At 46.2% G+C, this 23,276-nt stretch overlaps 1 protein-coding gene across 1 annotated transcript; it reads left to right on the forward strand.

Moving 5' to 3' along the window:
• Positions 1 to 7,401: 7,401 nt before the first annotated feature.
• Positions 7,402 to 11,651, forward strand: LOC123123602 (uncharacterized). Its single transcript, XM_044544140.1, has 6 exons — positions 7,402 to 7,697; positions 7,933 to 8,074; positions 8,192 to 8,250; positions 8,339 to 9,955; positions 10,512 to 10,659; positions 10,758 to 11,651. The coding sequence occupies exons 2-6, from the start codon at positions 7,954 to 7,956 to the stop codon at positions 11,474 to 11,476; spliced, it is 2,664 nt and encodes an 887-aa protein (XP_044400075.1). The 5' UTR covers positions 7,402 to 7,697; positions 7,933 to 7,953; the 3' UTR covers positions 11,477 to 11,651.
• Positions 11,652 to 23,276: the final 11,625 nt, after the last annotated feature.

A 23,276-nucleotide genomic window follows, 5' to 3' on the forward strand; every position in this document is an offset into this window, starting at 1 on the left:
AACGCCATGTAATTACTTTACTTTATTGCTAACCGTTAGCCATAGTAGTAGAAGTAATAGTTGGCGAGACAACTTCATGAAGACACAATGATGGAGATCATGATGATGGAGATCATGGTGTCATGCCGGTGACGAAGGTGATCATACCGCGCCTCGAAGATGGAGATCAAAAGCCGCAAGATGATATTGGCCATATCATGTCACTTTATGATTTGCATGTGATGTTTGTCATGTTTACATCTTATTTGCTTAGAACGACGGTAGCATAAATAAGATGATCCCTCACTAAAATTTCAAGAGAAGTGTTCCCCCTAACTGTGCACCGTTGCGAAGGTTCGTTGTTTCGAAGCACCACGTGATGATCGGGTGTGATAGATTCTAACGTTCGAATACAACGGGTGTTGACGAGCCTAGCATGTACAGACATGGCCTCGGAACACATGCGAAACACTTAGGTTGACTTGACGAGCCTAGCATGTACAGACATGGCCTCGGAACACAAGAGATCGAAAGATCGAACATGAGTCGTATAGTAGATGCGATCAACATGGAGATGTTCACCGATGATGACTAGTCCGTCTCACGTGATGATCGGACACGACCTAGTTTGACTCGGATCATGTATCACTTAGATGACTAGAGGGATGTCTATCTGAGTGGGAGTTCATTAATCAGATGAACTCAATTATCATGAACATAGTCAAAAGGTCTTTGCAAATTATGTCATAGCTTACGCTTTAGTTCTACTGTTTAAGATATGTTCCTAGAGAAAATTTAGTTGAAAGTTGATAGTAGCAATTATGCGGACTGGGTCCGTAAACTGAGGATTGTCCTCATTGCTGCACAGAAGGCTTATGTCCTTAATGCACCGCTCGGTGTGCTGAACCTCAACATCATCTGTAGATGTTGCGAAACATCTGACATACACCTTTTGATGGCTACGTGATAGTTCAGTGCGTAATGCTAACGGTTTAGAATTGTGGCACCAAAGACGGTTTTGAAACGTCACAGAACATATGAGATGTTCCGAAGACTGAAATTGGGATTTCAGACTAGTGCCCACGTCAAGAGGTATGAGACCTCTGACGAGTTTCTTAAGCCTGCAGACTAAGGGAGAAAAGCTCAATCGTTGAGCATGTGCTCAGATTGTCTGAGTACCACAATCGCTTGAATCGAGTGGGAGTTAATCTTCCAGATGAGATATGATGGTTCTCCATAGTCACTGCCACCAAGCTATTAGAGCTTCGTGATGAACTATAACATATCAGGGATAGACATGATGATCCTTGAGCAACTCGCGATGTTTGACACCGCGAAAGTAGAAATCAAGAAGGAGCATCAATTGTTGATGGTTAGTAAAACCACTAGTTTCAAGAAGGGCAAGGGCAAAAAGGGATACTTCATGAAACAACAAATCATTTGCTGCTCTAGTGAAGAATCCCAAGGTTGAACCCAAACCCGAGACTAAGTGCTTCTGTAATGAGGGGAACGGTCACTGAAGCAGAACTACCCTAGATACTTGGTAGATGAGAAGGCAGACAAGGTCGACAGAAGTATATTGGATATACATTATATGAATGTGTACTTTACTAGTAATCCTAGCAGCACCAGGGTATTAGATACCGGTTCGGTTGCTAAGTGTTAGTAACTCGAAATAAAAGCTGCGGAATAAACGGAGACTAGCTAAAGGTGAGATGACGATATGCGTTGGAAGTGTTTCCAAGGTTGATGTGATCAAGCATCGCATGCTCCCTCTACCATCGAGATTGGTGTTAAACCTAAATAATTGTTGTTTGGTGTTTGCGTTGAGCATAAACATGATTGGATTATGTTTATCGCAATACGGTTATTCATTTAAGGAGAATAATGGTTACTCTGTTTATTTGAATAATACCTTCAATGGTCTTGCACCTAAAATGAATCTCGATCACAGTGATACACATGTTCGTGCCAAAAGATATAAAATAGTAATGATAGTACCACATACTTTTGGCACTGCCATTTGAGTCATATTGGTACAGAACGCATGAAGAAGCTCCATGTAGATGGATCTTTGGACTCACTCGTTTTTGAAAAGATTGAGACATGCGAACCATGTCTATTGGTATATATGCATGAAGAAACTCCATGCAGATGGATCGTTTGGACTCACTTGATTTTGAATCACTTGAGACATGCAAATCATACCACATGGGCAAGATGACTGAAAGGCCTCGTTTTCAGTAAGATGGAACAAGAGAGCAACTTGTTGGAAGTAATACATTTGATGTGTGCAGTCCAATGAGTGCTGAGGCACGCAGTGGATATCGATATGTTCTTACTTCACAGATGATTTGAGTAGATGCTGAGAATATTTACTTGATGAAACACAAGTCTGAATTATTGAAAGGTTCAAGTAATTTCAGAGTGAAGTTGAAGATCGTCGTGACAAGAGGATAAAATGTCTATGATATGATCATAGAGATATCTGAGTTACGAGTTTGGCACACAATTAAGACATTGTGGAAAGTGTTTCACAATTAATACCGCCTGGAACACCACAATGTGATGGTGTGTCCGAACATCATAACTGCACCCTATTGGATATGGTGCATACCATGATGTCTCTTATCGAATTACCACTATCGTTTATGGGTTAGGCATTAGAGACAACCGCATTCACTTTAAATAGGGCACCAGGGCAATTCCGTTGAGACGACACCGTTTAGATAAACCTAAGTTGTCGTTTCTTAAAAGTTTGGGGCTGCGATGCTTATGTGAAAAAGTTTCAGGCTGATAAGCTTGAACCCAAAGCGGATAAATGCATCTTCATAGAATACCCAAAACAGTTGGGTATACCTCCTATTTCATCTGGAAGCAAAAGTAATTGCTTCTAGAAATCGGTCCTTTCTCGAGGAAAAGTTTCTCTCGAAAGAATTGAGTGGGAGGATGGTGGAGACTTGATGAGGTTATTGAACCATAACTTCAACTAGTGTGTAGCAGGGCACAGGAAGTTGTTCCTGTGGCACCTACACCAATTGAAGTGGAAGCTTATGATAGTGATCATGAAACTTCGGATCAATTCACTACCAAACCTCGTAGGACGACGAAGATGCGTGCTACTTCAGAGTAGTACGTGATCCTGTCTTGGAAGTCTTGTTGCTAGACAACAATGAACCTACGAGCTATGGAGAAGCGATGGTGGGCCCATATTCCGACAAATGGTTAGAAGCCATGAAATCCGAGATAGGATCCACGTATCAGAACAAAGCATGGACTTTGGTGAACTTGCCCGATGATCGGCAAGCCATTGAGATAAATGGATCTTTAAGAAGAAGACGGACGTGGACGGTAATGTTACCGTCTATGAAGCCCGACTTATGGCAAAGAGTATTTTCACAAGTTCAAGGAGTTGACTACGATGAGATTTTCTCATCCGTAGCGATGCTTAAGTCCGTCGGAATCATGTTAGCATTAGCTGCATTTATGAAATCTGACAGATGGATGTCAAAACAAGTTTCCTTACCAGTTTTTGTAAGGAAAGGTTGTATGTGATACAATCAGAAAGGTTTTGTCGATCCTAAGGATGCTAAAAGGTATGCTAGCTCCAGCGATCCTTCCATGGACTAGAGCAAGCATCTCGGAGTCAGAATATACGCTTTGATGGAGTGATCAAAGTTCTTGGGTTTATACAAAGTTTGTTAGAAACTTGTATTTACAATAAAGTGAGTGGGAGCGCTACAACATTTCTGATAAGTATATGTGAATGACATATTGTTGATCCGAAATGATGTAAAATTTCTGGAAAGCATAAAGGGTTATTTGAAAGGAGTTTTTCAAAGGAAGACCTGGATAAAGCTGCTTACATATTGGGCATCAAGATCTATAGAGATAGATCAAGACGCCTGATGATACTTTCAAAGAACGCACACCTTGACATGATTTTGAAAGAGTTCAAAATAGATCAGCAAAGAAGGAGTTCTTGGCTGTGTTACAAGGTGTGAGTATTGAGTAAGACTCAAGACCTGACCACAGCAGAAGAGAGAGAAAGGACGAAGGTCGTCCCCTATGCTTTAGACGTAGGCTCTACAGTATGCTATGCTGTGTACCGCACATGAAGTGTGCCTTGCCATGAGTTGGTCAAGGGGTACAATAGTGATCCGGGAATGGATCACATGACAGCGGTCGAACTTATCCTTAGTATCTAGTGGACTAAGGAATTTTCTCGATTATGGAGGTGAAAAGGAGTTCGTCGTAAAGGGTTACGTCGATGCGAACTTTGACACTAATCCGGATGACTCTGAGTAGTAAACCGGATTCGTATAGTAGAGCAGTTATTTGAAATGGCTCCAAGTAGCGCGTGGTAGCATCCACAAGATGACATAGATATTCGTAAAGCACACACGGATCTGAAAGGTTCAGACCCGTTGACTAATAACCTCTCTCACAAGCATAACATGATCAAACCAGAACTCATTGAGTGTTGATCACATAGTGATGTGAACTAGATTGTTGACTCTAGTAAACTCTTTGGATGTTGGTCACATGGTGATGTGACCTGTGAGTGTTAATCACATGGTGATGTGAACTAGATTATTGACTCTAGTGCAAGTGGGAGACTGTTGGAAATATGCCCTAGAGGCAATAATAAATTGGTTATTATTATATTTCCTTGTTCATGATAATCGTTTATTATCCATGCTAGAATTGTATTGATAGGAAACTCAGATACATGTGTGGATACATAGACAACACCATGTCCCTAGTAAGCCTCTAGTTGACTAGCTCGTTGATCAATAGATGGTTACGGTTTCCTGACCATGGACATTGGATGTCGTTGATAACGGGATCACATCATTAGGAGAATGATGTGATGGACAAGACCCAATCCTAAGCCTAGCACAAGATCGTGTAGTTCGTTTGCTAAGAGCTTTTCTAATGTCAAGTATCATTTCCTTAGACCATGAGATTGTGCAACTCCCGGATACCGTAGGAATGCTTTGGGTGTACCAAACGTCACAACGTAACTGGGTGGCTATAAAGGTGCACTACAGGTATCTCCGAAAGTGTCTGTTGGGTTGGCACGAATCGAGACTGGGATTTGTCACTCCGTGTAAACGGAGAGGTATCTCTGGGCCCACTCGGTAGGACATCATCATAATGTGCACAATGTGACCAAGGAGTTGATCACGGGATGATGTGTTACGGAACGAGTAAAGAGACTTGCCGGTAACGAGATTGAACAAGGTATCGGGATACCGACGATCGAATCTCGGGCAAGTAACATACCGATTGACAAAGGGAATTGTATACGGGATTGATTGAATCCCCGACATCGTGGTTCATCCGATGAGATCATCGTGGAACATGTGGGAGCCAACATGGGTATCCAGATCCCGCTGTTGGTTATTGGCCGGAGAACGTCTCGGTCATGTCTGCATGGTTCCCGAACCCGTAGGGTCTACACACTTAAGGTTCGATGACGCTAGGGTTATAGGGAATAGATATACGTGGTTGCCGAATGTTGTTCGGAGTCCCAGATGAGATCCCGGACGTCACGAGGAGTTCCGGAATGGTCCGGAGGTAAAGATTTATATATGGGAAGTCCTGTTTTGGTCACCGGAAAAGTTTCGGGTGCTATCGGTAACGTACCGGGACCACCGGGAGGGCCCCGGGGGTCCACCAGGTGGGGCCACCGGCCCCTAAGGGCTGCGTGGGCCAAGTGTGGGAAGGGACCAGCCCCTAGGTGGGCTGGTGCGCCTCCCACAAGGGGCCCAGGGCGCAGGAAAGGGGGAAGGGGGGAAACCCTAGGCTCAGATGGGCCTAAGGCCCACCTAGTGGTGCGCCCCCCTCTCTCCCCCCTTGGCCGCCCCCAAGTCCCATCTAGGGCTGGCCGCACCCCTTGGGGGGGGGAACCCTAGATGGGGGCGCAACCCCTCCCCCTCCCCTATATATAGTGGGGGTTTTGGGGCTGCCATACACATGAGAACATCTCTCTCTTGGCGCAGCCCTACCCCTCTCCCTCCTCGTCTCTCGCAGTGCTTGGCGAAGCCCTGCTGGAGTGCCACACTCCTCCATCACCACCATGCCGTTGTGCCGCTGCTGGACGGAGTCTTCCCCAACCTCTCCCTCTCTCCTTGCTGGATCAAGGCGTGGGAGACGTCACCGGGCTGCACGTGTGTTGAACGCGGAGGCGCCGTGGTTCGGCGCTTAGATCGGAATCAACCGCGATCTGAATCGCTACGAGTACGACTCCTTCATCCGCGTTCTTGCAACGCTTCCGCATCGCGATCTACAATGGTATGTAGATGCACTCCCCTTCCCCTCGTTGATAGATTACTCCATAGATTGATCTTGGTGATGCGTAGAAAATTTTGAATTTATGCTACGTTCCCCAACAAGGAGCACCGACCATGGCTTGGTGGGCGGGCTCTCCAGATTGGGGACATGGCGATCTTGGCTCCATTCCTCCGTCGCATCGGCTCCCGCTATACAGGGGAAGCACGCCACCGTGGCCGCTGCACCAAATCCGCCTTCATTGCGTCAAGCCGTCGCCAGTACATCGCCTACACGCCGTCCAAAAGCGATGGGAACGAAGCCTCGCCGCCGCCGTCGGCCGCGCGGGCAAGCCCGGCGTCGACTCCCGGCGGCGGGGAGGGGAGGACGCGCAAGGAAGTGCCGCCTTGAAAAGCGGATCGGCAGCCGCCCGTGTCGCCCACGCGGACGACGCGAGGGAGAAACACAGCTTTGAACTACTGTAGTTAGTCAAATGAAGAATCCCTCCATATGTCTGTTCCACCTAATACTCATCTCCTCTGTTGCCACCCCCTACATCCTCATCTCCATCGCCGGCACTTTTAACTTTGATTTGAAACACTCTACTCCTTCACTATGAAAACCGATGCAAGTAGCCTCATAACTGGTTTCTTGAATGGTGGCCTCCCTATATGAACGCTACTTTGCGTGGTGATTTTGTTGAGTGACCATTGCGATCACGCCAAATCCACAAACAAATGCCTCATTTTTAAATCTCTTTCACTATCTTAGGTAGCACGAGAAAAGAAATACAAACAGACCATATTTTGATTTATTCGTGGAGCGAACACCACATCAATGCCACATCAAGCCCGTGAGACAAAACTACCATCCAAAACCAAATCATCGTCTCACATTTCATTATCAACTCAATTTTTACCAGTTTTTTCAATATTTTTATAGGAATTTATATGCGACGTTTTTCTTGTTATCCTTTTTATAGTCTACACTATATAGGATTAAAAAAATTATCAATCAGACCGTTGGAGGGGGATTAGGATAAGTTTTTTCTAAGCAGCATTTGGGCCAGGCCTAGGGCTGTAGAGCGCTTTACCCCAGGGCCCAGGGCTCCATTCCCCATCCGCCCCAACCCTAACACATGTGACATGACGCCTCCTCCACGGCGCCGTTGGGTCGACCTCGTTTGAACGCTCGCTGCTCCTCTGCTCCACTCCGCTCTCGGAGCTCGCCCCCCACCCCACCCATCCCCCGACGAGCCACCGTCCGCTCCAGCGCGGCTCGATCCGGGCTCCTCCGCGGCGGCGATCTGGCTCGGGCTAGGGCGCTGGCCCCGCGAACCCGGCGCCGCTGACCCCGCGCCGCGCGGCGGAAAGGGCGGATCTTGGCGGCGTCCTCCCCCGGCCGCTGCCCCCCCGGGGCCTCTCCCGGCGTCCCGTTCTCAGGTGAGGGCTTCCTGCATTGCTTGATAAATCTTCTGAGGGACGCAGGGCGTTCTGCTATGGTGTTTGGGTCTCTGGGTTTCTCCCGGTCGAATTCGAGATGGAGATCGGGTTTGGGCGGATTCGTTCGCCGCCGGCCCATTTCTTGATCAGCTTGCTTCGGAAGCGTTTATGTTAGGTTGAATGTGTCTCCTTTTCCTCCGTTTCTTGTGCTTATGCGTGCCGTCTCCGCCTGCAGGTTTTAGGTGGTGGGGAAGGGATGGATGTGGAGAGAGCTGCGTCCAAGGGGCATGGCATCCTCAGCCTCTTTGACTGGGGCAAGAGCAAGAAGTCCAAGAAGCGGCTGTTCGCCGGAAGCGGGGGCGCTTCTCCGACGCCGGGTAAGCAAATGTGTTCTAGGAGTCAAGAGTGGACTGAGTGGTTGCTATGAGACTTGATACATTGTCGCAGAATGAAAACAGGGGGGCCTGAGCTTACACATCAATTTATCTTTGCAGGGAGCACGGCAGACGGGAAGGAAGCCGTTGGCAGCAGGCCGAGCACGCCGTCAAACTCGGTTCGTTTTCAGGCGTTTGATCTTTCTGTCTGTACTTCTGCCTGCTGCTTACTGTCGTTTTAATGAGTCAAACTCTGCACATTGGCAGATTCTCGAAGAGCCATCGAGTTTGAGGGAAAGTAGCGAGCATAGCTCGTCATCCTCGGTAATCGATGAGGACGCTCGTGCGATGAAAGGACCCACTGTTGTGGCGAGGCTGATGGGTTTGGATTCCATGCCTGCGACCAGCTCATCTGGATCCTACCCGATTCCTTCTACCGCACAGCAAACCTTCACAAACAATGTCCATGATGAGTTCATTGGCAGAAGCTACATTGGCAGTCCTAGTCCTCATAAGATGCCGAGTAGCCCTATTGACCGGTTTGGAATGGAAGCGCTGCCTCAGAGATTTGCCAAAAGGACACTTTCAGGCGCGCAACACAAGTTGTTCTCCCCGGTAAAGAATCCTAATCATACGTCAGGCAGAAATGCTGCTGATATAATGGAGGCAGCGTCTAGGATCATTGGGCCTGGAGTTGAGAGTAATAGCTCTTACAGAGCTCGGGATGTTGGGTACTCAAATGTCGTGCGTGCCTTCAACACATCAGAGATTGTTAGAGTCCAGCAAATGTCCCAAGCGGCGAAGAAGCGTGACACCTCAGCATCTGCGAAGGCACCGAGAGCAAAACCTTTTGATGGAAGTTTGGCAACTTCAGAGTCAGCCTCTTCTTCCAGGTTCTCAGAGTCAAACGGAAATGCTCCGGCTGCTCCAAGGGTCAAGGCCGCCAGTAGATTTTCACTAGATCCGAGAGCTGCAAGTACCCAAGGAAGTGGAGGTAGAAGCAAAAACAGCAGGAAACCTGCAACTCATATGGATCCTGAACATAACATGGCTGAGAGAAATCGGGGCAACCAACAAAAGAGTAATAACCAAACTGTTGCAAGCTCTTCCAATTCGCTTGAGCAAAATAACAGGAAGCGGAATGCTATGGGTGTTAAGCACAAGGTGAATCCAAAGTCAGCAAGACTCAGCCAACAGGGAAGCAACATTCATTCAACAAATGCCTCTCCCAGGAAGGCCGGGATCACCAGCACCCGCACTGAAAGCAGTACGAAAGTCAACACAAAGGGAGAAATGCAGCCAACCAACTATGCAAACAGAAGACCAAATTCTACAGCCAAAACAATCCCGAAACCGAGAAGATTGCCAGATGGGAGGATGAACCCAAAGAAAAACCAGTCAATTGATAAAATTCTCGCTGAGAGAATTCAAAGGCGTGTTCAGAACAACATTGGGACAGATGAGCAGTCATCTATCTCCACAAACAAAAACAAAGTCAGCACTGAGATTGTTTCGTTCACATTTACCTCACCAGTTCACAAATCATTACCTGGTTCTAGATTTCGCAACCATTCAGTGGAAACACGGTCAATAGAGAGCATGAACTCAGCGCCAACTTCAAGCAATACATCAAATACTAAACCTGATGACATAGATGGTGATTATTTGGGAATTCTTCTGGAGCAGAAATTGAGAGAATTGACCTCTCGGGTAAAGTCACCCTATTCTAAGCCAGCCAATGGTGTTCGAGTATACGCCCCTTCACCAGGTTCGGAAGATACATCTAGCATTGCATCTACTGAGTATGATAGGGAGTCCTCTCAGCCTTTCAAGGACGGAAAGAACAAATTCCACCAGAACGATCTTGAATCGAAAAGTGGTCAGGTATGTCACCCGAGACACTTATTTTCCTATTATACTTGTTTCTTGTTGACTCGTTGTCATATGCACACTATTTTCTTGTGAGCAACATCATATGATTAATGCCAGAAGGTTTGATGCTCATATCTTGAGTTGAACATAGGAAAATTAATCATCCCATTAAATAGTTAGGCATAGTTATTTTCTCCATGTAGCTATGTGCATATTAGAGTCCACACATATGATTAGGTTATCTTGAAATACTCCTATTTCAAGTCTGAGACGACTTGGAGTAAACCTTTGTTGTCTATTAAAAGTAAGATCACAGTGGGTTTCTTCCTACATGGTCAATTATAAGCATAGTTAGGAGCACTGAATTGTGTCACAGAGATAGGGATGGAATTCAGCTTTGTATAGTATGTGTATGTCAATATTTTGAACACTTGAACCTTCTGACTGATGCTAAAGCTGGTACCTAACCGTGCCACCAATGCAAGGGCTGAGCCTGCATTTTTCTATATATACATTCATGACAGGCTAAGAGTTGGTTCATGTGCTAATAATTTCTCTTTACGGCCAGTCATCTCAATCTGTGAAGTATGATAATGATTTCGTCGATCAAGTGGAGTTAGAGCATCTTCACTTCAGCCCCCGTTCCACATGGGAAGTCTCGGTTTCAACAGAAACGGAAACCTGCTGCTCTGCAGAGAGCTGGACAAATGCAAACGGTGAGCTTTACAGAGCAGTTGTTTGGTTGTTGCTATTTCGCACTAGCCACACAGGCGTTCCACAAAACATTCTCTATAATACTTCCATCTTTTTGCAGAATCAAGGTTGTTTAGTTGTACAGAAGGAGCAGCAACATCTGGTTCTGCACAGGACGGTGGATCCCAAGAAGTGGACGCTTCATCCGAATATTCCGACACGGCGTCATCAGTCACGGCGACTACAGCAGAAACAACACACCCATCAGAAAGCAGCAGTTCATGTCGTGCGGACCGCGATCCGGAGATAGACTTCCTAAGGGAACTACTGAACGCCAGTTCTCTCAGCGGTTGCTCATCATCCCTTTTTGAGCGGTCTGGCAGCTCAGCCGTCCTGGACCATCGTCTGCTGGAGGAGCTAAACAGGAGCGCCAGGCCTGCAGCTGGCGAGGAAGACGGTGGCAAGGCCTCGAGGATGGCGCGAAGGCTGCTGTTCGACTGCGCGAACGAGGCGCTGAGCGGCAAGTGCGCCTACTACCTGGACGCGGGGTACGGGTCATGGTTCACTGGCGCGGCGGTGCTTGCGAAGCTGTCGGCGGAGGAGCTGCACCGGGAGATGAGCGGGGGCGGGCTGAGGGTGGCGGAGGAGTCGATGGTGGACGAGCTGGTGTACAGGGAGATGGGCGGGCCGCGCGGCGGGGCGTGGGTGGAGTTCAAGGCGGAGTCGTTCGAGGCCGGCAGGGACGTGGCGGCGGCGCTGCTGGAGGCCCTGGTGGACGAGGCCGTCGCCGACCTCCTCCTCGCGGGCTCTGGCGGTGCTGTTCCTTCCCGTTGCTGTTGATTGATTTGTTCATTGGTGCTGCTGTTGTCTGTGCGTCGTGTGTTTGATTGATGTATGTAGAGTCGGTGATGGAGGATGATGGTTGGTCGGTCTGTTATTTTTGTCTAGTGGAAAGGAAAATAATCTGTTGCTTGGTTAAAAGAAATTCTTCTACTGTACTACAGTAGTGTGTTTTGCATGGTCGTGGATGCCGTGGCTGCCATGGCAGCAGGAAAAGTAGCTGTGCCGTCGCTTGTGAGTGTAGTGCAGTGCAGGGCGGTGCAGATACGTCCGGGAGGCGCCGTGTCGGGAGCGGCGGGCGAGGCGAGGCGAGGCGTCGTGGTCCGGCGTGTCGTGTGGTGTGTTTGTCGTGAGGTGTATTTTTTTTTTTTGCGAAATCTTCTTTCGCTAACTTGAGAAGAGAAGACAGGAAACGATTCAACGCCGACGGCCAGCAGTGCAGTACAATACATGGTTCGTCTATACTCTTATAAAAAACAGAGTTGATGATGATGGTGTGCCTGCCATCCTGCAATATAGACCGTCCGATCTATATCTGACGGATAGGAAGGAAACTAAGACAACTTTGCAAAAAGATACTCGCACCCCTCTCCATATTTGCAGATAAGGTCTTCCTTCATTCATCCTTATCTTTCACAAAATAAACTACTCATATAAATGCATCTTGATGTTTCATGCAACGCACGGGCATCTTGCTAATCAGGATTAACGGTTTAGTGTCACCAACGGTATCACTGGTTACTACTACTCCCTCTGTTCACTTCACTTTTGTAAGACGTTTTACAAAAGCCAACAACGGAGGGAGTAGCATGATACTACAAGGAGCGATGGAGCTGATAGAAGGGGACCGAAATGCATGTCATGTGTACGCGCACACGTAGGAGTACTGCTCTGCTCACTGCTCGCCCGAGATTTGCTATACCTACGGACAACTTCGCACGGGATGGAAGTTACAGGATGAGTTGGGACGAGATGATTGAGAAACGAGGGGGAGGAAGGCCCCACCCTGCAAATCAGAGGGGCGAGATTAACGTGATCTGTTTCCGTAAGTCCCGTTCCGTAGAAGTTTCCCGTAAGTGTAGGATTTTTGCTGCTCGCCCTCCCATTAGATTAGTTATAACGAGTAAGTCCAGCTGGTGCCCTTAACTAGCTAGAGCAGTATCCACATGCACCTGCCTACGAGCCGCCGCCTCCTCCTCCACAAAAAGCCAGGGTTTCTGTCTCCTACCAGCGCCGCCGCAGGTCCGCCTTCTCTCCAGTGGCCCTATGTGACACCCAAGTTTTTATTTGGATTTTTCAAAAAAAATTATTTAACTTGAAGGGAGTGATTTAAAAATTTTTCTTCAAGAGAACTCTCACTCTCAAATATTTTTCTTTATGGCAAAATTTTTATTTGAATTCACCCAAGATCCTCCTTTGGTCTTGGAGGTTCTTGCTTTTCATTGGACTCAAGACAAAATGTTTTTCATTTGAGAAAATAACTTTTGAAAACCTTTTCTTGAATTTGCACTATGGCTTTTGGAAAGTACTTTGCCACTTTCAACTATTCCTTCTTGCCATGGCATAAGTGCAAATCCTCTCTCCTAAACATTCCCTCACCTTTGGATCATGATTTGCATCAAATCCAGCAAGTTGAACCTCCTCATGTGATCATTTCCATTCAAATTCTATTCAAATAAATTTCTGTCTTCTCTTATAGCACTTGGAGATTTACAAAGGAACTTCCTTTTCTGTTTTGATTTTTGCCACCAAACTTCTTTCCCCTCCTAGTCCTTTGAACCCTCAACCTAGAACCATGAAGATCCACTGGTCTCCAGTTCAAAAATTTCAAACTACATCAGCTGCAAGTTCGGACCAGATTTGCCAAATTTGGTGAAATTCATTCAAAACTTTCTCCAAAAATTCCAAGTAAATTCATGCAGCCCCTGGGTGCTTTGAGTGATCATCTCACCAAGTTACAGCTCCAGAAAAATTTATCTCTTTACCAAAACCTACTGTCGAACACCTGCAATGCTTGGTCACTGTCAAGATTCAGTAAGTTCAGAGTTCAGTCAAGTGGCTGCTGTCGTTTTCTTCAGAAACGGGCGTCGATCTCGCCAGTACCCTCGCGTCGCCTTGCTCCTCGTCCTCGCCCTCTCGTTCCTGCACCGCACGAGTGCCTGGCATCTTGCGGGCGTCGGCGACGAGCAGCAGAAGGTGCGCCGCCCCGTGACCGACGCCGGCGGCGGCTTTGCGGACGCCAGCGGGAGACACGGCGCCGCCGACTCCACCCAGCGCCGCCCAAACCACCGGAGCCCGCCGCGTGGCCATCCACTCCCCTGAATGCGCTGCCGCTCTCGTCGTGAACCCCAGGGCGCGGAGCGCGCTCTCTGCCGCCGTTGAGCCCGTGCGGTCACCTCACCGTGGGCAGACGCCATTACGCCAAGACCAGCTCCGTTTAGCTGCAAAACGAGTCCAGTAACATCCACTGATGCTGCTCGACCGCTCAAACCCCCTGCCAACCCACTGCTCCTCCGTAATCGCTCGCCGGAGATTCTCCGTTGACGGCCACCCCGTCGACCTGCCTATAAATAGGGGCCCCGAGCTTCAACTCGAGAACCCACCAGCCCTACACTTCCCCTAGAGCACGCCCAGCCACTGGAAGAGCCGCGAGGGGGTCTCCTTCCTCGACTCCGGCCGCCGCGATCCGCCACGGGATCCAGCCCGATTCGCCCCCGTGTGTGCTCCACAGCCCCCATTCTGTTGCCAGTAGCTTCTCCTTGCATCACCCGTTCTGACCCGCGCCTCAATTCGTGCTTTGCAGCCCTCCACCGGAGTTCCCCAACCTCACCCGAACCGCCGTCCGCCGGAGATAGTGTCGCCGTCGACGTGGTGCTCCCCGTTGGACGAGTCCACCACCCACCGACGCGGAAGAAGACACTGAAGCTCTTGGTACCCTCCGTTTCTCCTAACTCGCCGTGGTTCGACGCCGGCGTCCATCGCCGTCTTCGGGCGCCGGCGAGCTTTCAAACCTGACATGCGGGCCCCGCGTGTCAGCCTCTGTTTTATTTCCCCGAACCGTTTTCTGTTGGCGCCTTCGGGCAAAATACGTTTTCTCCTTGCGCTTGTGCATTCCCAGCCGAAGCGTTTTCTGTTTTCTCAGTTAAAACCCTGGAACTTTTCTGTTTCATTACAGAAAGGTCCCTGGACAGAAAACCTTTATAACTTTTTAATGAAAAGGTATTTTTGAGTGATTCTTTTTCTGTCAATCTCCAAATTTTGTCTAGTTTTTTATGGGATTTATTTGAAAAATATTTGGCAAAGTTTCTGTGCATGTGTTGGTTTTCACGTTAGTACCCCGTTTCGTGATTGCCGTAGGTTCCGGGAGAGGGGACGGAGCCGCGAACTTCGCCGAGCTAGACTCCGACTTCTCCGAACCAGGCAAGCATGTTTGAACATTTGATATGGCAGATGTTTTGCATGTTCATGTGAAAGTTTGTGCGTGGCATGTGAGTGTCGATAAATACCTCGTTGCTTGTAAGGCAACGACCCGGTTGTTCCGAAGTTGCGATGACCTCTGATGAGAGGTGGCCTAATCATGTAGTGACATGAAGGGCAGCAAGGTGGTACTGTTGTAGCATGCCAGCCTTGCGTCATCCGACTCTTTTCAACGTTAACGTGGTTGGAGCCACGTTATCGATCTTTTCCCGCATGTTCCAAAGTCGCGATGACCTCTGATGAGAGGAGGCCTAATCATGTGGTGACATGAAGGGCAGCAGGGTGGTACTGTTGTAGCATGCCAGCCTTGTGTCATCCGACTTTTCCGACGTTAACATGGTTGGAGCCGTGTTATCGTCCCTTCCCCTTTCCGTGCTACCACATGTCTCATTGCCAGGATACGGTTTAGTAAGTTGGTAACCTCTTTCCGTGTACACATCAAACAGAGAGGCCGGGATGATGGTACCTTGGCCCAGGATTAAAGCCAGTCATTCAGTCAGGGGGCATGGGTGTTTCCGGTTGGGACCGAGAGGGGGGGGCACCCCCTTATAGCGCGCGTATAGAAATTTGATCCCATGCTACGCGAGGTTGTAGCCTCCCCGACTCAGGGTTTTTCCTGAATGTTGCCGAGGGTGATCCCTGGCTTCGGATGGTTAAATTGGGTGTGTACTGGTTAGACGTGTTCCTTCCAGAACACCGTAGACGGAACTAGTCCCCGTGACTACTGAAATCCGTTGGCTGTGGTTAAGTACAAACTCTGCAGAGTTAATTCTTTCCAAACCATCGTATCCATGATCAGTAATGTAGACTTTACATCCAAATCTATCCGTGTGAAAACTTGCCCCCGGTGAACAAGCTCAAGCGGTAAAATCTCAGATTTATTGTTATTCCAGTTGATGGGCTAACTTTATTTTGTGTCTCATGCTTGTGATAATTTATGTCTCCGAGCTATTGTATTAATGAGTTGTGACACAAGCCCTTTATGTGATGTCGCTCAGACGTCCGACTGCGGCATGCACTGTCTTTACTTTCTGTTATAAGCCCTTTATGTGGTGTTGCCCCGATGCCCGACTGTGGCATTATTATTCTGCATTTTCCGCTCGAGGAGTCTTTCAGACACTCGTTTGGCACCTGTATTATTATTCCGCATTTTCCGCTCGAGGAGTCTTTCAGACACTTGTTTGGCACCTGTATTTTTATTCCGCATTTTCCTCTCGAGGAGTCTTTCAGACACTCGTTTGGCACCTGTATTTTTATTCCGCATTTTCCTCTCGAGGAGTCTTTCAGACACTCGTTTGGCACCTGTATTATTATTCCGCATTTTCCGCTCGAGGAGTCTTTCAGACACTCGTTTGGCACCCGCATTACTATTCTGCAGTTTCCGCTCGAGGCGTCATTCAGACCCTCGCTTGGCACCCAGTATTTATTATCTCTATGTCTGATCGCACTGGTTAACTTATTCATGTGCTTCATGTTTGCATTTGTTATACCTTAAGTCCGAACTGTCTTGCGAGTACTTTCATAGTACTCATCTGGCTTGTTGATTTGGCCAGATGTTGACGAAGGCGATCTCTTGGATGAAGAGTTTGATAGCGCGTCCGACGCCTAGAGGAGTCCCAGTCAGTCCTGCGCGATCCCGGATATCGGTCACTTGTATCGTTTACGCTTCCGCCACCCGCAATAAGTATTCTCGAGCCTCACTCCGACGCTCGAAGAGTTGTAGTAGTCTGGAATTATATCACTCGCTTCGCGATGATATTTCCACCACCGTTATTATCGTGAGTTAGTAGTTTGCCACCCTATCCGCCGTATTGTTTTATCGGCGTGCATGTAATAAATTGTTGGGCAGTCTCTGCTCAACCTTGTATTATATTTAGTACTCCTGGTATTTTTCTTCTGTGACCAATATATTGTCTATCAGTGAGAAGGAATTCCTCCTCGCTGGTCCGTAACAGGGATTGGTTTCTCAATAATTATTTTATTGAAAAACCGGTCGTGACAGGGCCATGGGGGCACGGCGGATCTCGGCAAGGGCCGGCGGAAGGGTTCCGTTTTTAGTCGTTTCTTACAGTTTTGCTAGGGTTTGTGTCCTGCTCAGGAAGACGAGACGACGACGGCTCCCTGAAGATGGAATAAAGGTCTTCCCACCTAGCTGCCATTCCGGTGGTGCATCTAGCACCGTTGGTGGGCATGTGGAGGTGTGTCTCCGGCGGATCTATCTTTGGTGGATTTGCTCGGATCTTGTCATTGTTCGTCTACGTTCGTGTGTCTTCAGATTGAATCTTTATGATCTACGTTATTCTTCATCTGCGGCGGTTGCTGTTCTGGTGCGCTGGTCCTACGGGGACTTAGCACGACGACTTACCGACTGTCTACTACAACAAGTTGTGCCCGACTCCGGCGATGGAGGGGCGATGACGGCGGCGCGCCTTCGGCTCGCTTCAGTGCTGGTAGTCGTCGCTAGATGGTCTACAGATCTGGATGAATTTCTATTATTTCTTGTATTCGTTGTACTGTCATGATTGAAGATGTTTAGATCGGTAATTTTTTTGAAAAAAAAACTAGCTAGAGCAGTCGTATCATGTCGTGTCGTGTCAGATTAATTAGGATACGTACCGTACCTAAGGACCCGGCTCCATCGTATCCACATCCTCCACCTATAGCTAGGAATAGGATAGAGTACGTACCGCCACCTCCTCCACCTGCAGGGTTGATGATCAGACGGACGGACGGAATGTAGTTAGCTCTACTTGTCACTTGGCTGCAGCACTAATTGGATTCAGCAGGCAAGTTAAGCATAGATACTTTCTTCGTCACAAAATTTTTGTCTTAAATTTGTCTAAATACAGATGTATCAAGTCACGTTTTAGTATTAGATATATTCATATCTAAATAAATCTAAGGTAAGAATTTTAGGGCTAAAGGAGGATAATATTCCCGCTGGTCTGGACTCTGGATGCACGCGTACGTGCCTCGCGGACAAGACATGCACAGGGCCCGGGCGCTTCGATCTGCGTTGCTCTGTCTGTCGGGGCGGCGGGCGGGCGAGACGTCGCGCTCGCCGTCGCCGTCGCCGGCCGTGTGTGCGTTTTGGTGGATCGAATTCGGTCGGACAACAAGGCCGTTTCAAGTTTCCGGGCACTTCGCGTGCTCCATGCAAGCACAAGCCCAAAAGGGTCAACAAATACGTACTACTTGATCTAAGGCCACTGTCAATAAACAACTTCCTCTTTCCTAGTCGACGGACATGATCGTTGAGTATCGTGATCATTTAGAGAAATATATAGGATAGGGTAGAATTTATTGTACCTTGGTTATATTTCAAATAGATCATGTACTCATTATATATATGTCCATAAGACTCAACAGTAAAAAATTCATCGAGTCCACCAATCCCTCTATTCCTCTTACAATGATGTCAACATTAGTGCAAATTGTTTATTATTATACAAGTTTCTTCTTACTTTTGTTGTTCAAACTTTTTACTGAGGATGGTGTTTGGCAAACCATGCTGCGCAACACGAATCTAGGCCAAAAGACGATGCCCCGGACCTATTGAAAACCTGACGACTCATACTTTTGGGCCCGTATAATGGCGGCAAAGAAACAACTCTTCCGCTATGGGTTTTTCGTAATAAAGGACAGGCCGGAGATTCGTTTCTAGAAAGATATATGGCTAGACAATGCCAGTCTCCAAGAACAATACCCAGCCTTGTACACCATTGCTCGTGATAATAACAATACTATTGCGTATGTGCTCAGTTCATCCTCACCGAATATTTTGTTCAGGCGGGATTTGATCGGCCTCGACTTATGTCATGGCATAGTCTTTTATCCTGGCTGAATTCGATTAACCTGACACAAGGTCGGGATGTGTTTTGCTGGAACCTTACTACATCAGTCTTTCACAGTGGACGCTATGTACCATGCACTCACGCATTCCGAGACACCAGTGAGTAATAAGAAGAAACTTTGAAACTTGAAGATTTCATTAAAGTTAAAATATTCATGTGGTATCTTCGTAGGGGAGTATTGCTAACCAAAGACAACCTTGCATGACGCAACTGGCCAGGGAGTAAGAAGTGTTGCTTTTGTGCTCATAATGAGACAATCAAACACCTCTTTTTCCAATGCAAGTATGCACATTTTACATGGTCAGTCATCCAAATAGGGTCAAATTTATATCTGTCCACAAGTGTCACCAATATATTTTATCACTGGTTGGATGATATTCCAAATAGGTTGAAAGCGCTTATAAGGGTGGCCTATTCCAATGGCATTCTCCTCGACCGGCCCTGTCAACGGCGACCCACTCCTTGCCTTGTCTCCAAGGTGGCCTCGACAAAGCTCCTGGTTCGGTGTCAACCCTAGGCAGGCATGGTGGGTGGTCGAAGGCCGCACATGACTAGCTCCGAGATGGTCTGAAGATATGTTTACCCTTCTAGTCAAGAAGCCCGCACCAATCTTGTCAATAAGTGGTTGCATGTGGACCTTACGAATACAGCGGAAGTAAACGGGGAGTGATACGTCTCCAACGTATCTATAATTTTTGATTGCTCCATGCTATATTATCTTCTGTTTTGGACATTATTGGGCTTTATTATTCACTTTTATATTATTTTTGGGACTAACCTATTAACCGGAGGCCCAGCCCAGAATTGCTGTTTTTTTACCTATTTCAGAGTTTCACAGAAAAAGAATATCAAACGGAGTCCAAACGGAATGAAACCTTCGGGAACGAACATGATCCAGAGGACTTGGACCCTACATCAAGAAATCAAACATGAAGCCACGAGGTAGGGGGGCGCGCCTACCCCCCAGGCGCGCCCTCCACCCTCGTGGGCCCCACGTTGCTCCACCGACGTACTCCTTCCTCCTATATATACCTACGTACCCCCAAACGATCAGATACGGAGGCAAGAACCTAATTCCACCGCCGCAACCATCTGTACCCACGAGATCCCATCTTGGGGCCTGTTCCGGAGCTCCGCCGGAGGGGGCATCGATCACGGAGAGCTTCTACATCAACACCATAGCCTCTCCGATGAAGTGTGAGTAGTTTACTTCAGACCTTCGGGTCCATAGTTATTAGCTAGATGGCTTCTTCTCTCTTTTTGGATCTCAATACAATGTTCTCCCCCTCTCTCGTGGAGATCAAGTCGATGTAATTTTCTTTTGCGGTGTGTTTGTTGAGACCGATGAATTGTGGGTTTATGATCAAGTTTATCTATGAACAATATTTGAATCTTTTCTGAATTCTTTTATGTATGATTGGTTATCTTTGCAAGTCTCTTCGAATTATCAGTTTGGTTTGGCCTACTAGATTGATATTTCTTGCAATGGGAGAAGTGCTTAGCTTTGGGTTTAATCTTGCGGTGTCCTTTCCCAGTGACAGTAGGGGCAGCAAGGCACGTATTGTATTGTTGCCATCGAGGATAACAAGATGGGGTTTTGATCATATTGCATGAATTTATCCCTCTACATCATGTCATCTTGCTTAAGGCGTTACTCTGTTCTTATGAACTTAATACTCTAGATGCATGCTGGATAGCGGTCGATGTGTGGAGTAATAGTAGTAGATGCAGGCAGGAGTCGGTCTACTTGTCTCGGACGTGATGCCTATATACATGATCATACCTAGATATTCTCATAACTATGCTCAATTCTGTCAATTGCTCAACAGTAATTTGTTCACCCACCGTAAAATACTTATGCTCTTGAGAGAAGCCACTAGTGAAACCTATGGCCCCCGGGTCTATTTTCCATCATATTAATCTTCCAACACTTAGTTATTTCCGTTGCCTTTTATTTTACTTTGCATCTTTATCCTAAAAATACCAAAAATATTATCTTATCATATCTATCAGATCTCACTCTCGTAAGTGACCGTGTAGGGATTGACAACCCCTTATCGCGTTGGTTGCGAGGATTTATTTGTTTGTGTAGGTGCAAGGGGCTCGCGCGTAGCCTCCTACTGGATTGATACCTTGGTTCTCAAAAACTGAGGGAAATACTTACGCTACTTTGCTGCATCACCCTTTCCTCTTCAAGGGAAAACCAACGCAGTGCTCAAGAGGTAGCAAGAAGGATTTCTGGCGCCGTTGCAGGGGAGGTCTACGCAAAAGTCAACATACCAAGTACCCATCACAAACCCTTATCTCCCGCATTTCATTATTTGCCATTTGCCTCTCGTTTTCCTCTCCCTCACTTCACCCTTGCCGTTTTATTCGCCCTCTCTTTTTCGTTCGCCTCTTTTTCGCTTGCTTCTTGTGTGCTCGTGTGTTGGATTGCTTGTTTGTCACGATGGCTCAAGATAATACCAAATTATGTGACTTTACCAATACCAACAATAATGATTTCCTTAGCACTCCGATTGCTCCTCTTACCGATACTGAATCTTGTGAAATCAATGCCGCTTTGTTGAATCTTGTCATGAAAGATCAATTCACCGGCCTTCCTAGTGAAGATGCCGCTACTCATCTAAATAGCTTCGTTGATTTGTGTGATATGCAAAAGAAGAAAGATGTTGATAATGATATTGTTAAATTGAAGCTATTTCCTTTTTCGCTTAGAGATCATGCTAAAGCTTGGTTTTCGTCTTTGCCTAAAAATAGTATTGATTCTTGGAATAAGTGCAAAGATGCTTTTATCTCTAAGTATTTTCCTCCCGCTAAGATCATCTCTCTTAGAAAAGACATTATGAATTTTAAGCAACTTGATCATGAACATGTCGCACAAGCTTGGGAGAGGATGAAATTAATGATACGTAATTGCCCTACTCATGGTTTGAATTTGTGGATGATTATAGAAAATTTTTATGCCGGATTGAATTTTGCTTCTAGAAATCTTTTAGATTCGGCCGCGAGAGGCACCTTTATGGAAATCACTTTAGGAGAAGCTACTAAACTCCTAGATAATATTATGGTTAACTATTCTCAATGGCACACTGAAAGATCTACTAATAAAAAAGTGCATGCGATAGAAAAAATTAATGTTTTGAGTGGAAAGATGGATGAACTTATGAAATTATTTGCTAGTAAGAGTGTTTCTTCTGATCCTAATGATATGCCTTTGTCTACTTTGATTGAGAATAATAATGAATCTATGGATGTGAATTTTGTTGGTAGGAATAATTTTGGTAACAACGCGTATAGAGGAAACTTTAATCCTAGGCCTTATCCTAGCAATTCCTCTAATAATTATGGTAATTCCTACAACAATTCTTATGGAAATTTTAATAAGATGCCCTCTGAATTTGAGACTAGTGTTACAGAGTTTATGAATTTACAAAAGAATTTCAATGCTTTGCTTGAAGAAAAATTGCTTAAAGTTGATGAATTGGCTAGGAACGTTGATAGAATTTCTCTTGATGTTGATTCTTTAAAACTGAGATCTATTCCTCCTAAGCATGATATCAGCGAGTCTCTCAAAGCTATGCGAATTTCCATTGATGAGTGCAAAGAAAGAACCACTAGGATGCGTGCTAAGAAAGATTGTTTTGTGAAAGCGTGTTCTTCTAGTTTCTATGAAAATAAAGATGAAGATCTAAAAATTATTGATGTGTCCCCTATTAAATCTTTGTTTTGCAATATGAATCTTGATAATGATGGGACTTAATATGATCCACCCTTACCTAGAAGGCGTTCCAAGAATTCGGAGTTTTTAGATCTTGATGCTAAAATTAATAAAAGAGAGATTGAAGAAGTCAAAACATTAGATGACAATAAACCCACTATTTTGGATTTCAAGGAATTTAATTATGATAATTGCTCTTTAATAGATTGTATTTCCTTGTTGCAATCCGTGCTAAATTCTCCTCATGCTTATAGTCAACATAAAGCTTTTACTAAACATATCGTTGATGCTTTGATGCAATCTTATGAAGAAAAGCTTGAGTTGGAAGTCTCTATCCCTAGAAAACTTTATGATGAGTGGGAACCTACTATTAAAATTAAGATTAAAGATCATGAATGCTATGCTTTGTGTGATTTGGGTGCTAGTGTCTCCACTATTCCCAAAACTTTGTGCGATTTGTTAGGTTTCCATGATTTTGATGATTGCTCTTTAAACTTGCACCTTGCGGATTCCACCATTAAGAAACCTATGGGAAGAATTAATGATGTTCTTATTGTTGCAAATAGGAACTATGTGCCCGTAGATTTCATTGTTCTTGATATAGATTGCAATCTTTCATGTCCTATTACTCTTGGTAGACCTTTCCTTAGAACGATTGGTGCAATTATTGATATGAAGGAAGGGAATATTAGATTCCAATTTCCATTAAAGAAATGCATGGAACACTTCCCTAGCAAGAAAATAAAAT

Source organism: Triticum aestivum, chromosome 5D (genome assembly GCF_018294505.1).
Source record: "Triticum aestivum cultivar Chinese Spring chromosome 5D, IWGSC CS RefSeq v2.1, whole genome shotgun sequence".
Lineage (NCBI taxonomy): Eukaryota > Viridiplantae > Streptophyta > Magnoliopsida > Poales > Poaceae > Triticum > Triticum aestivum.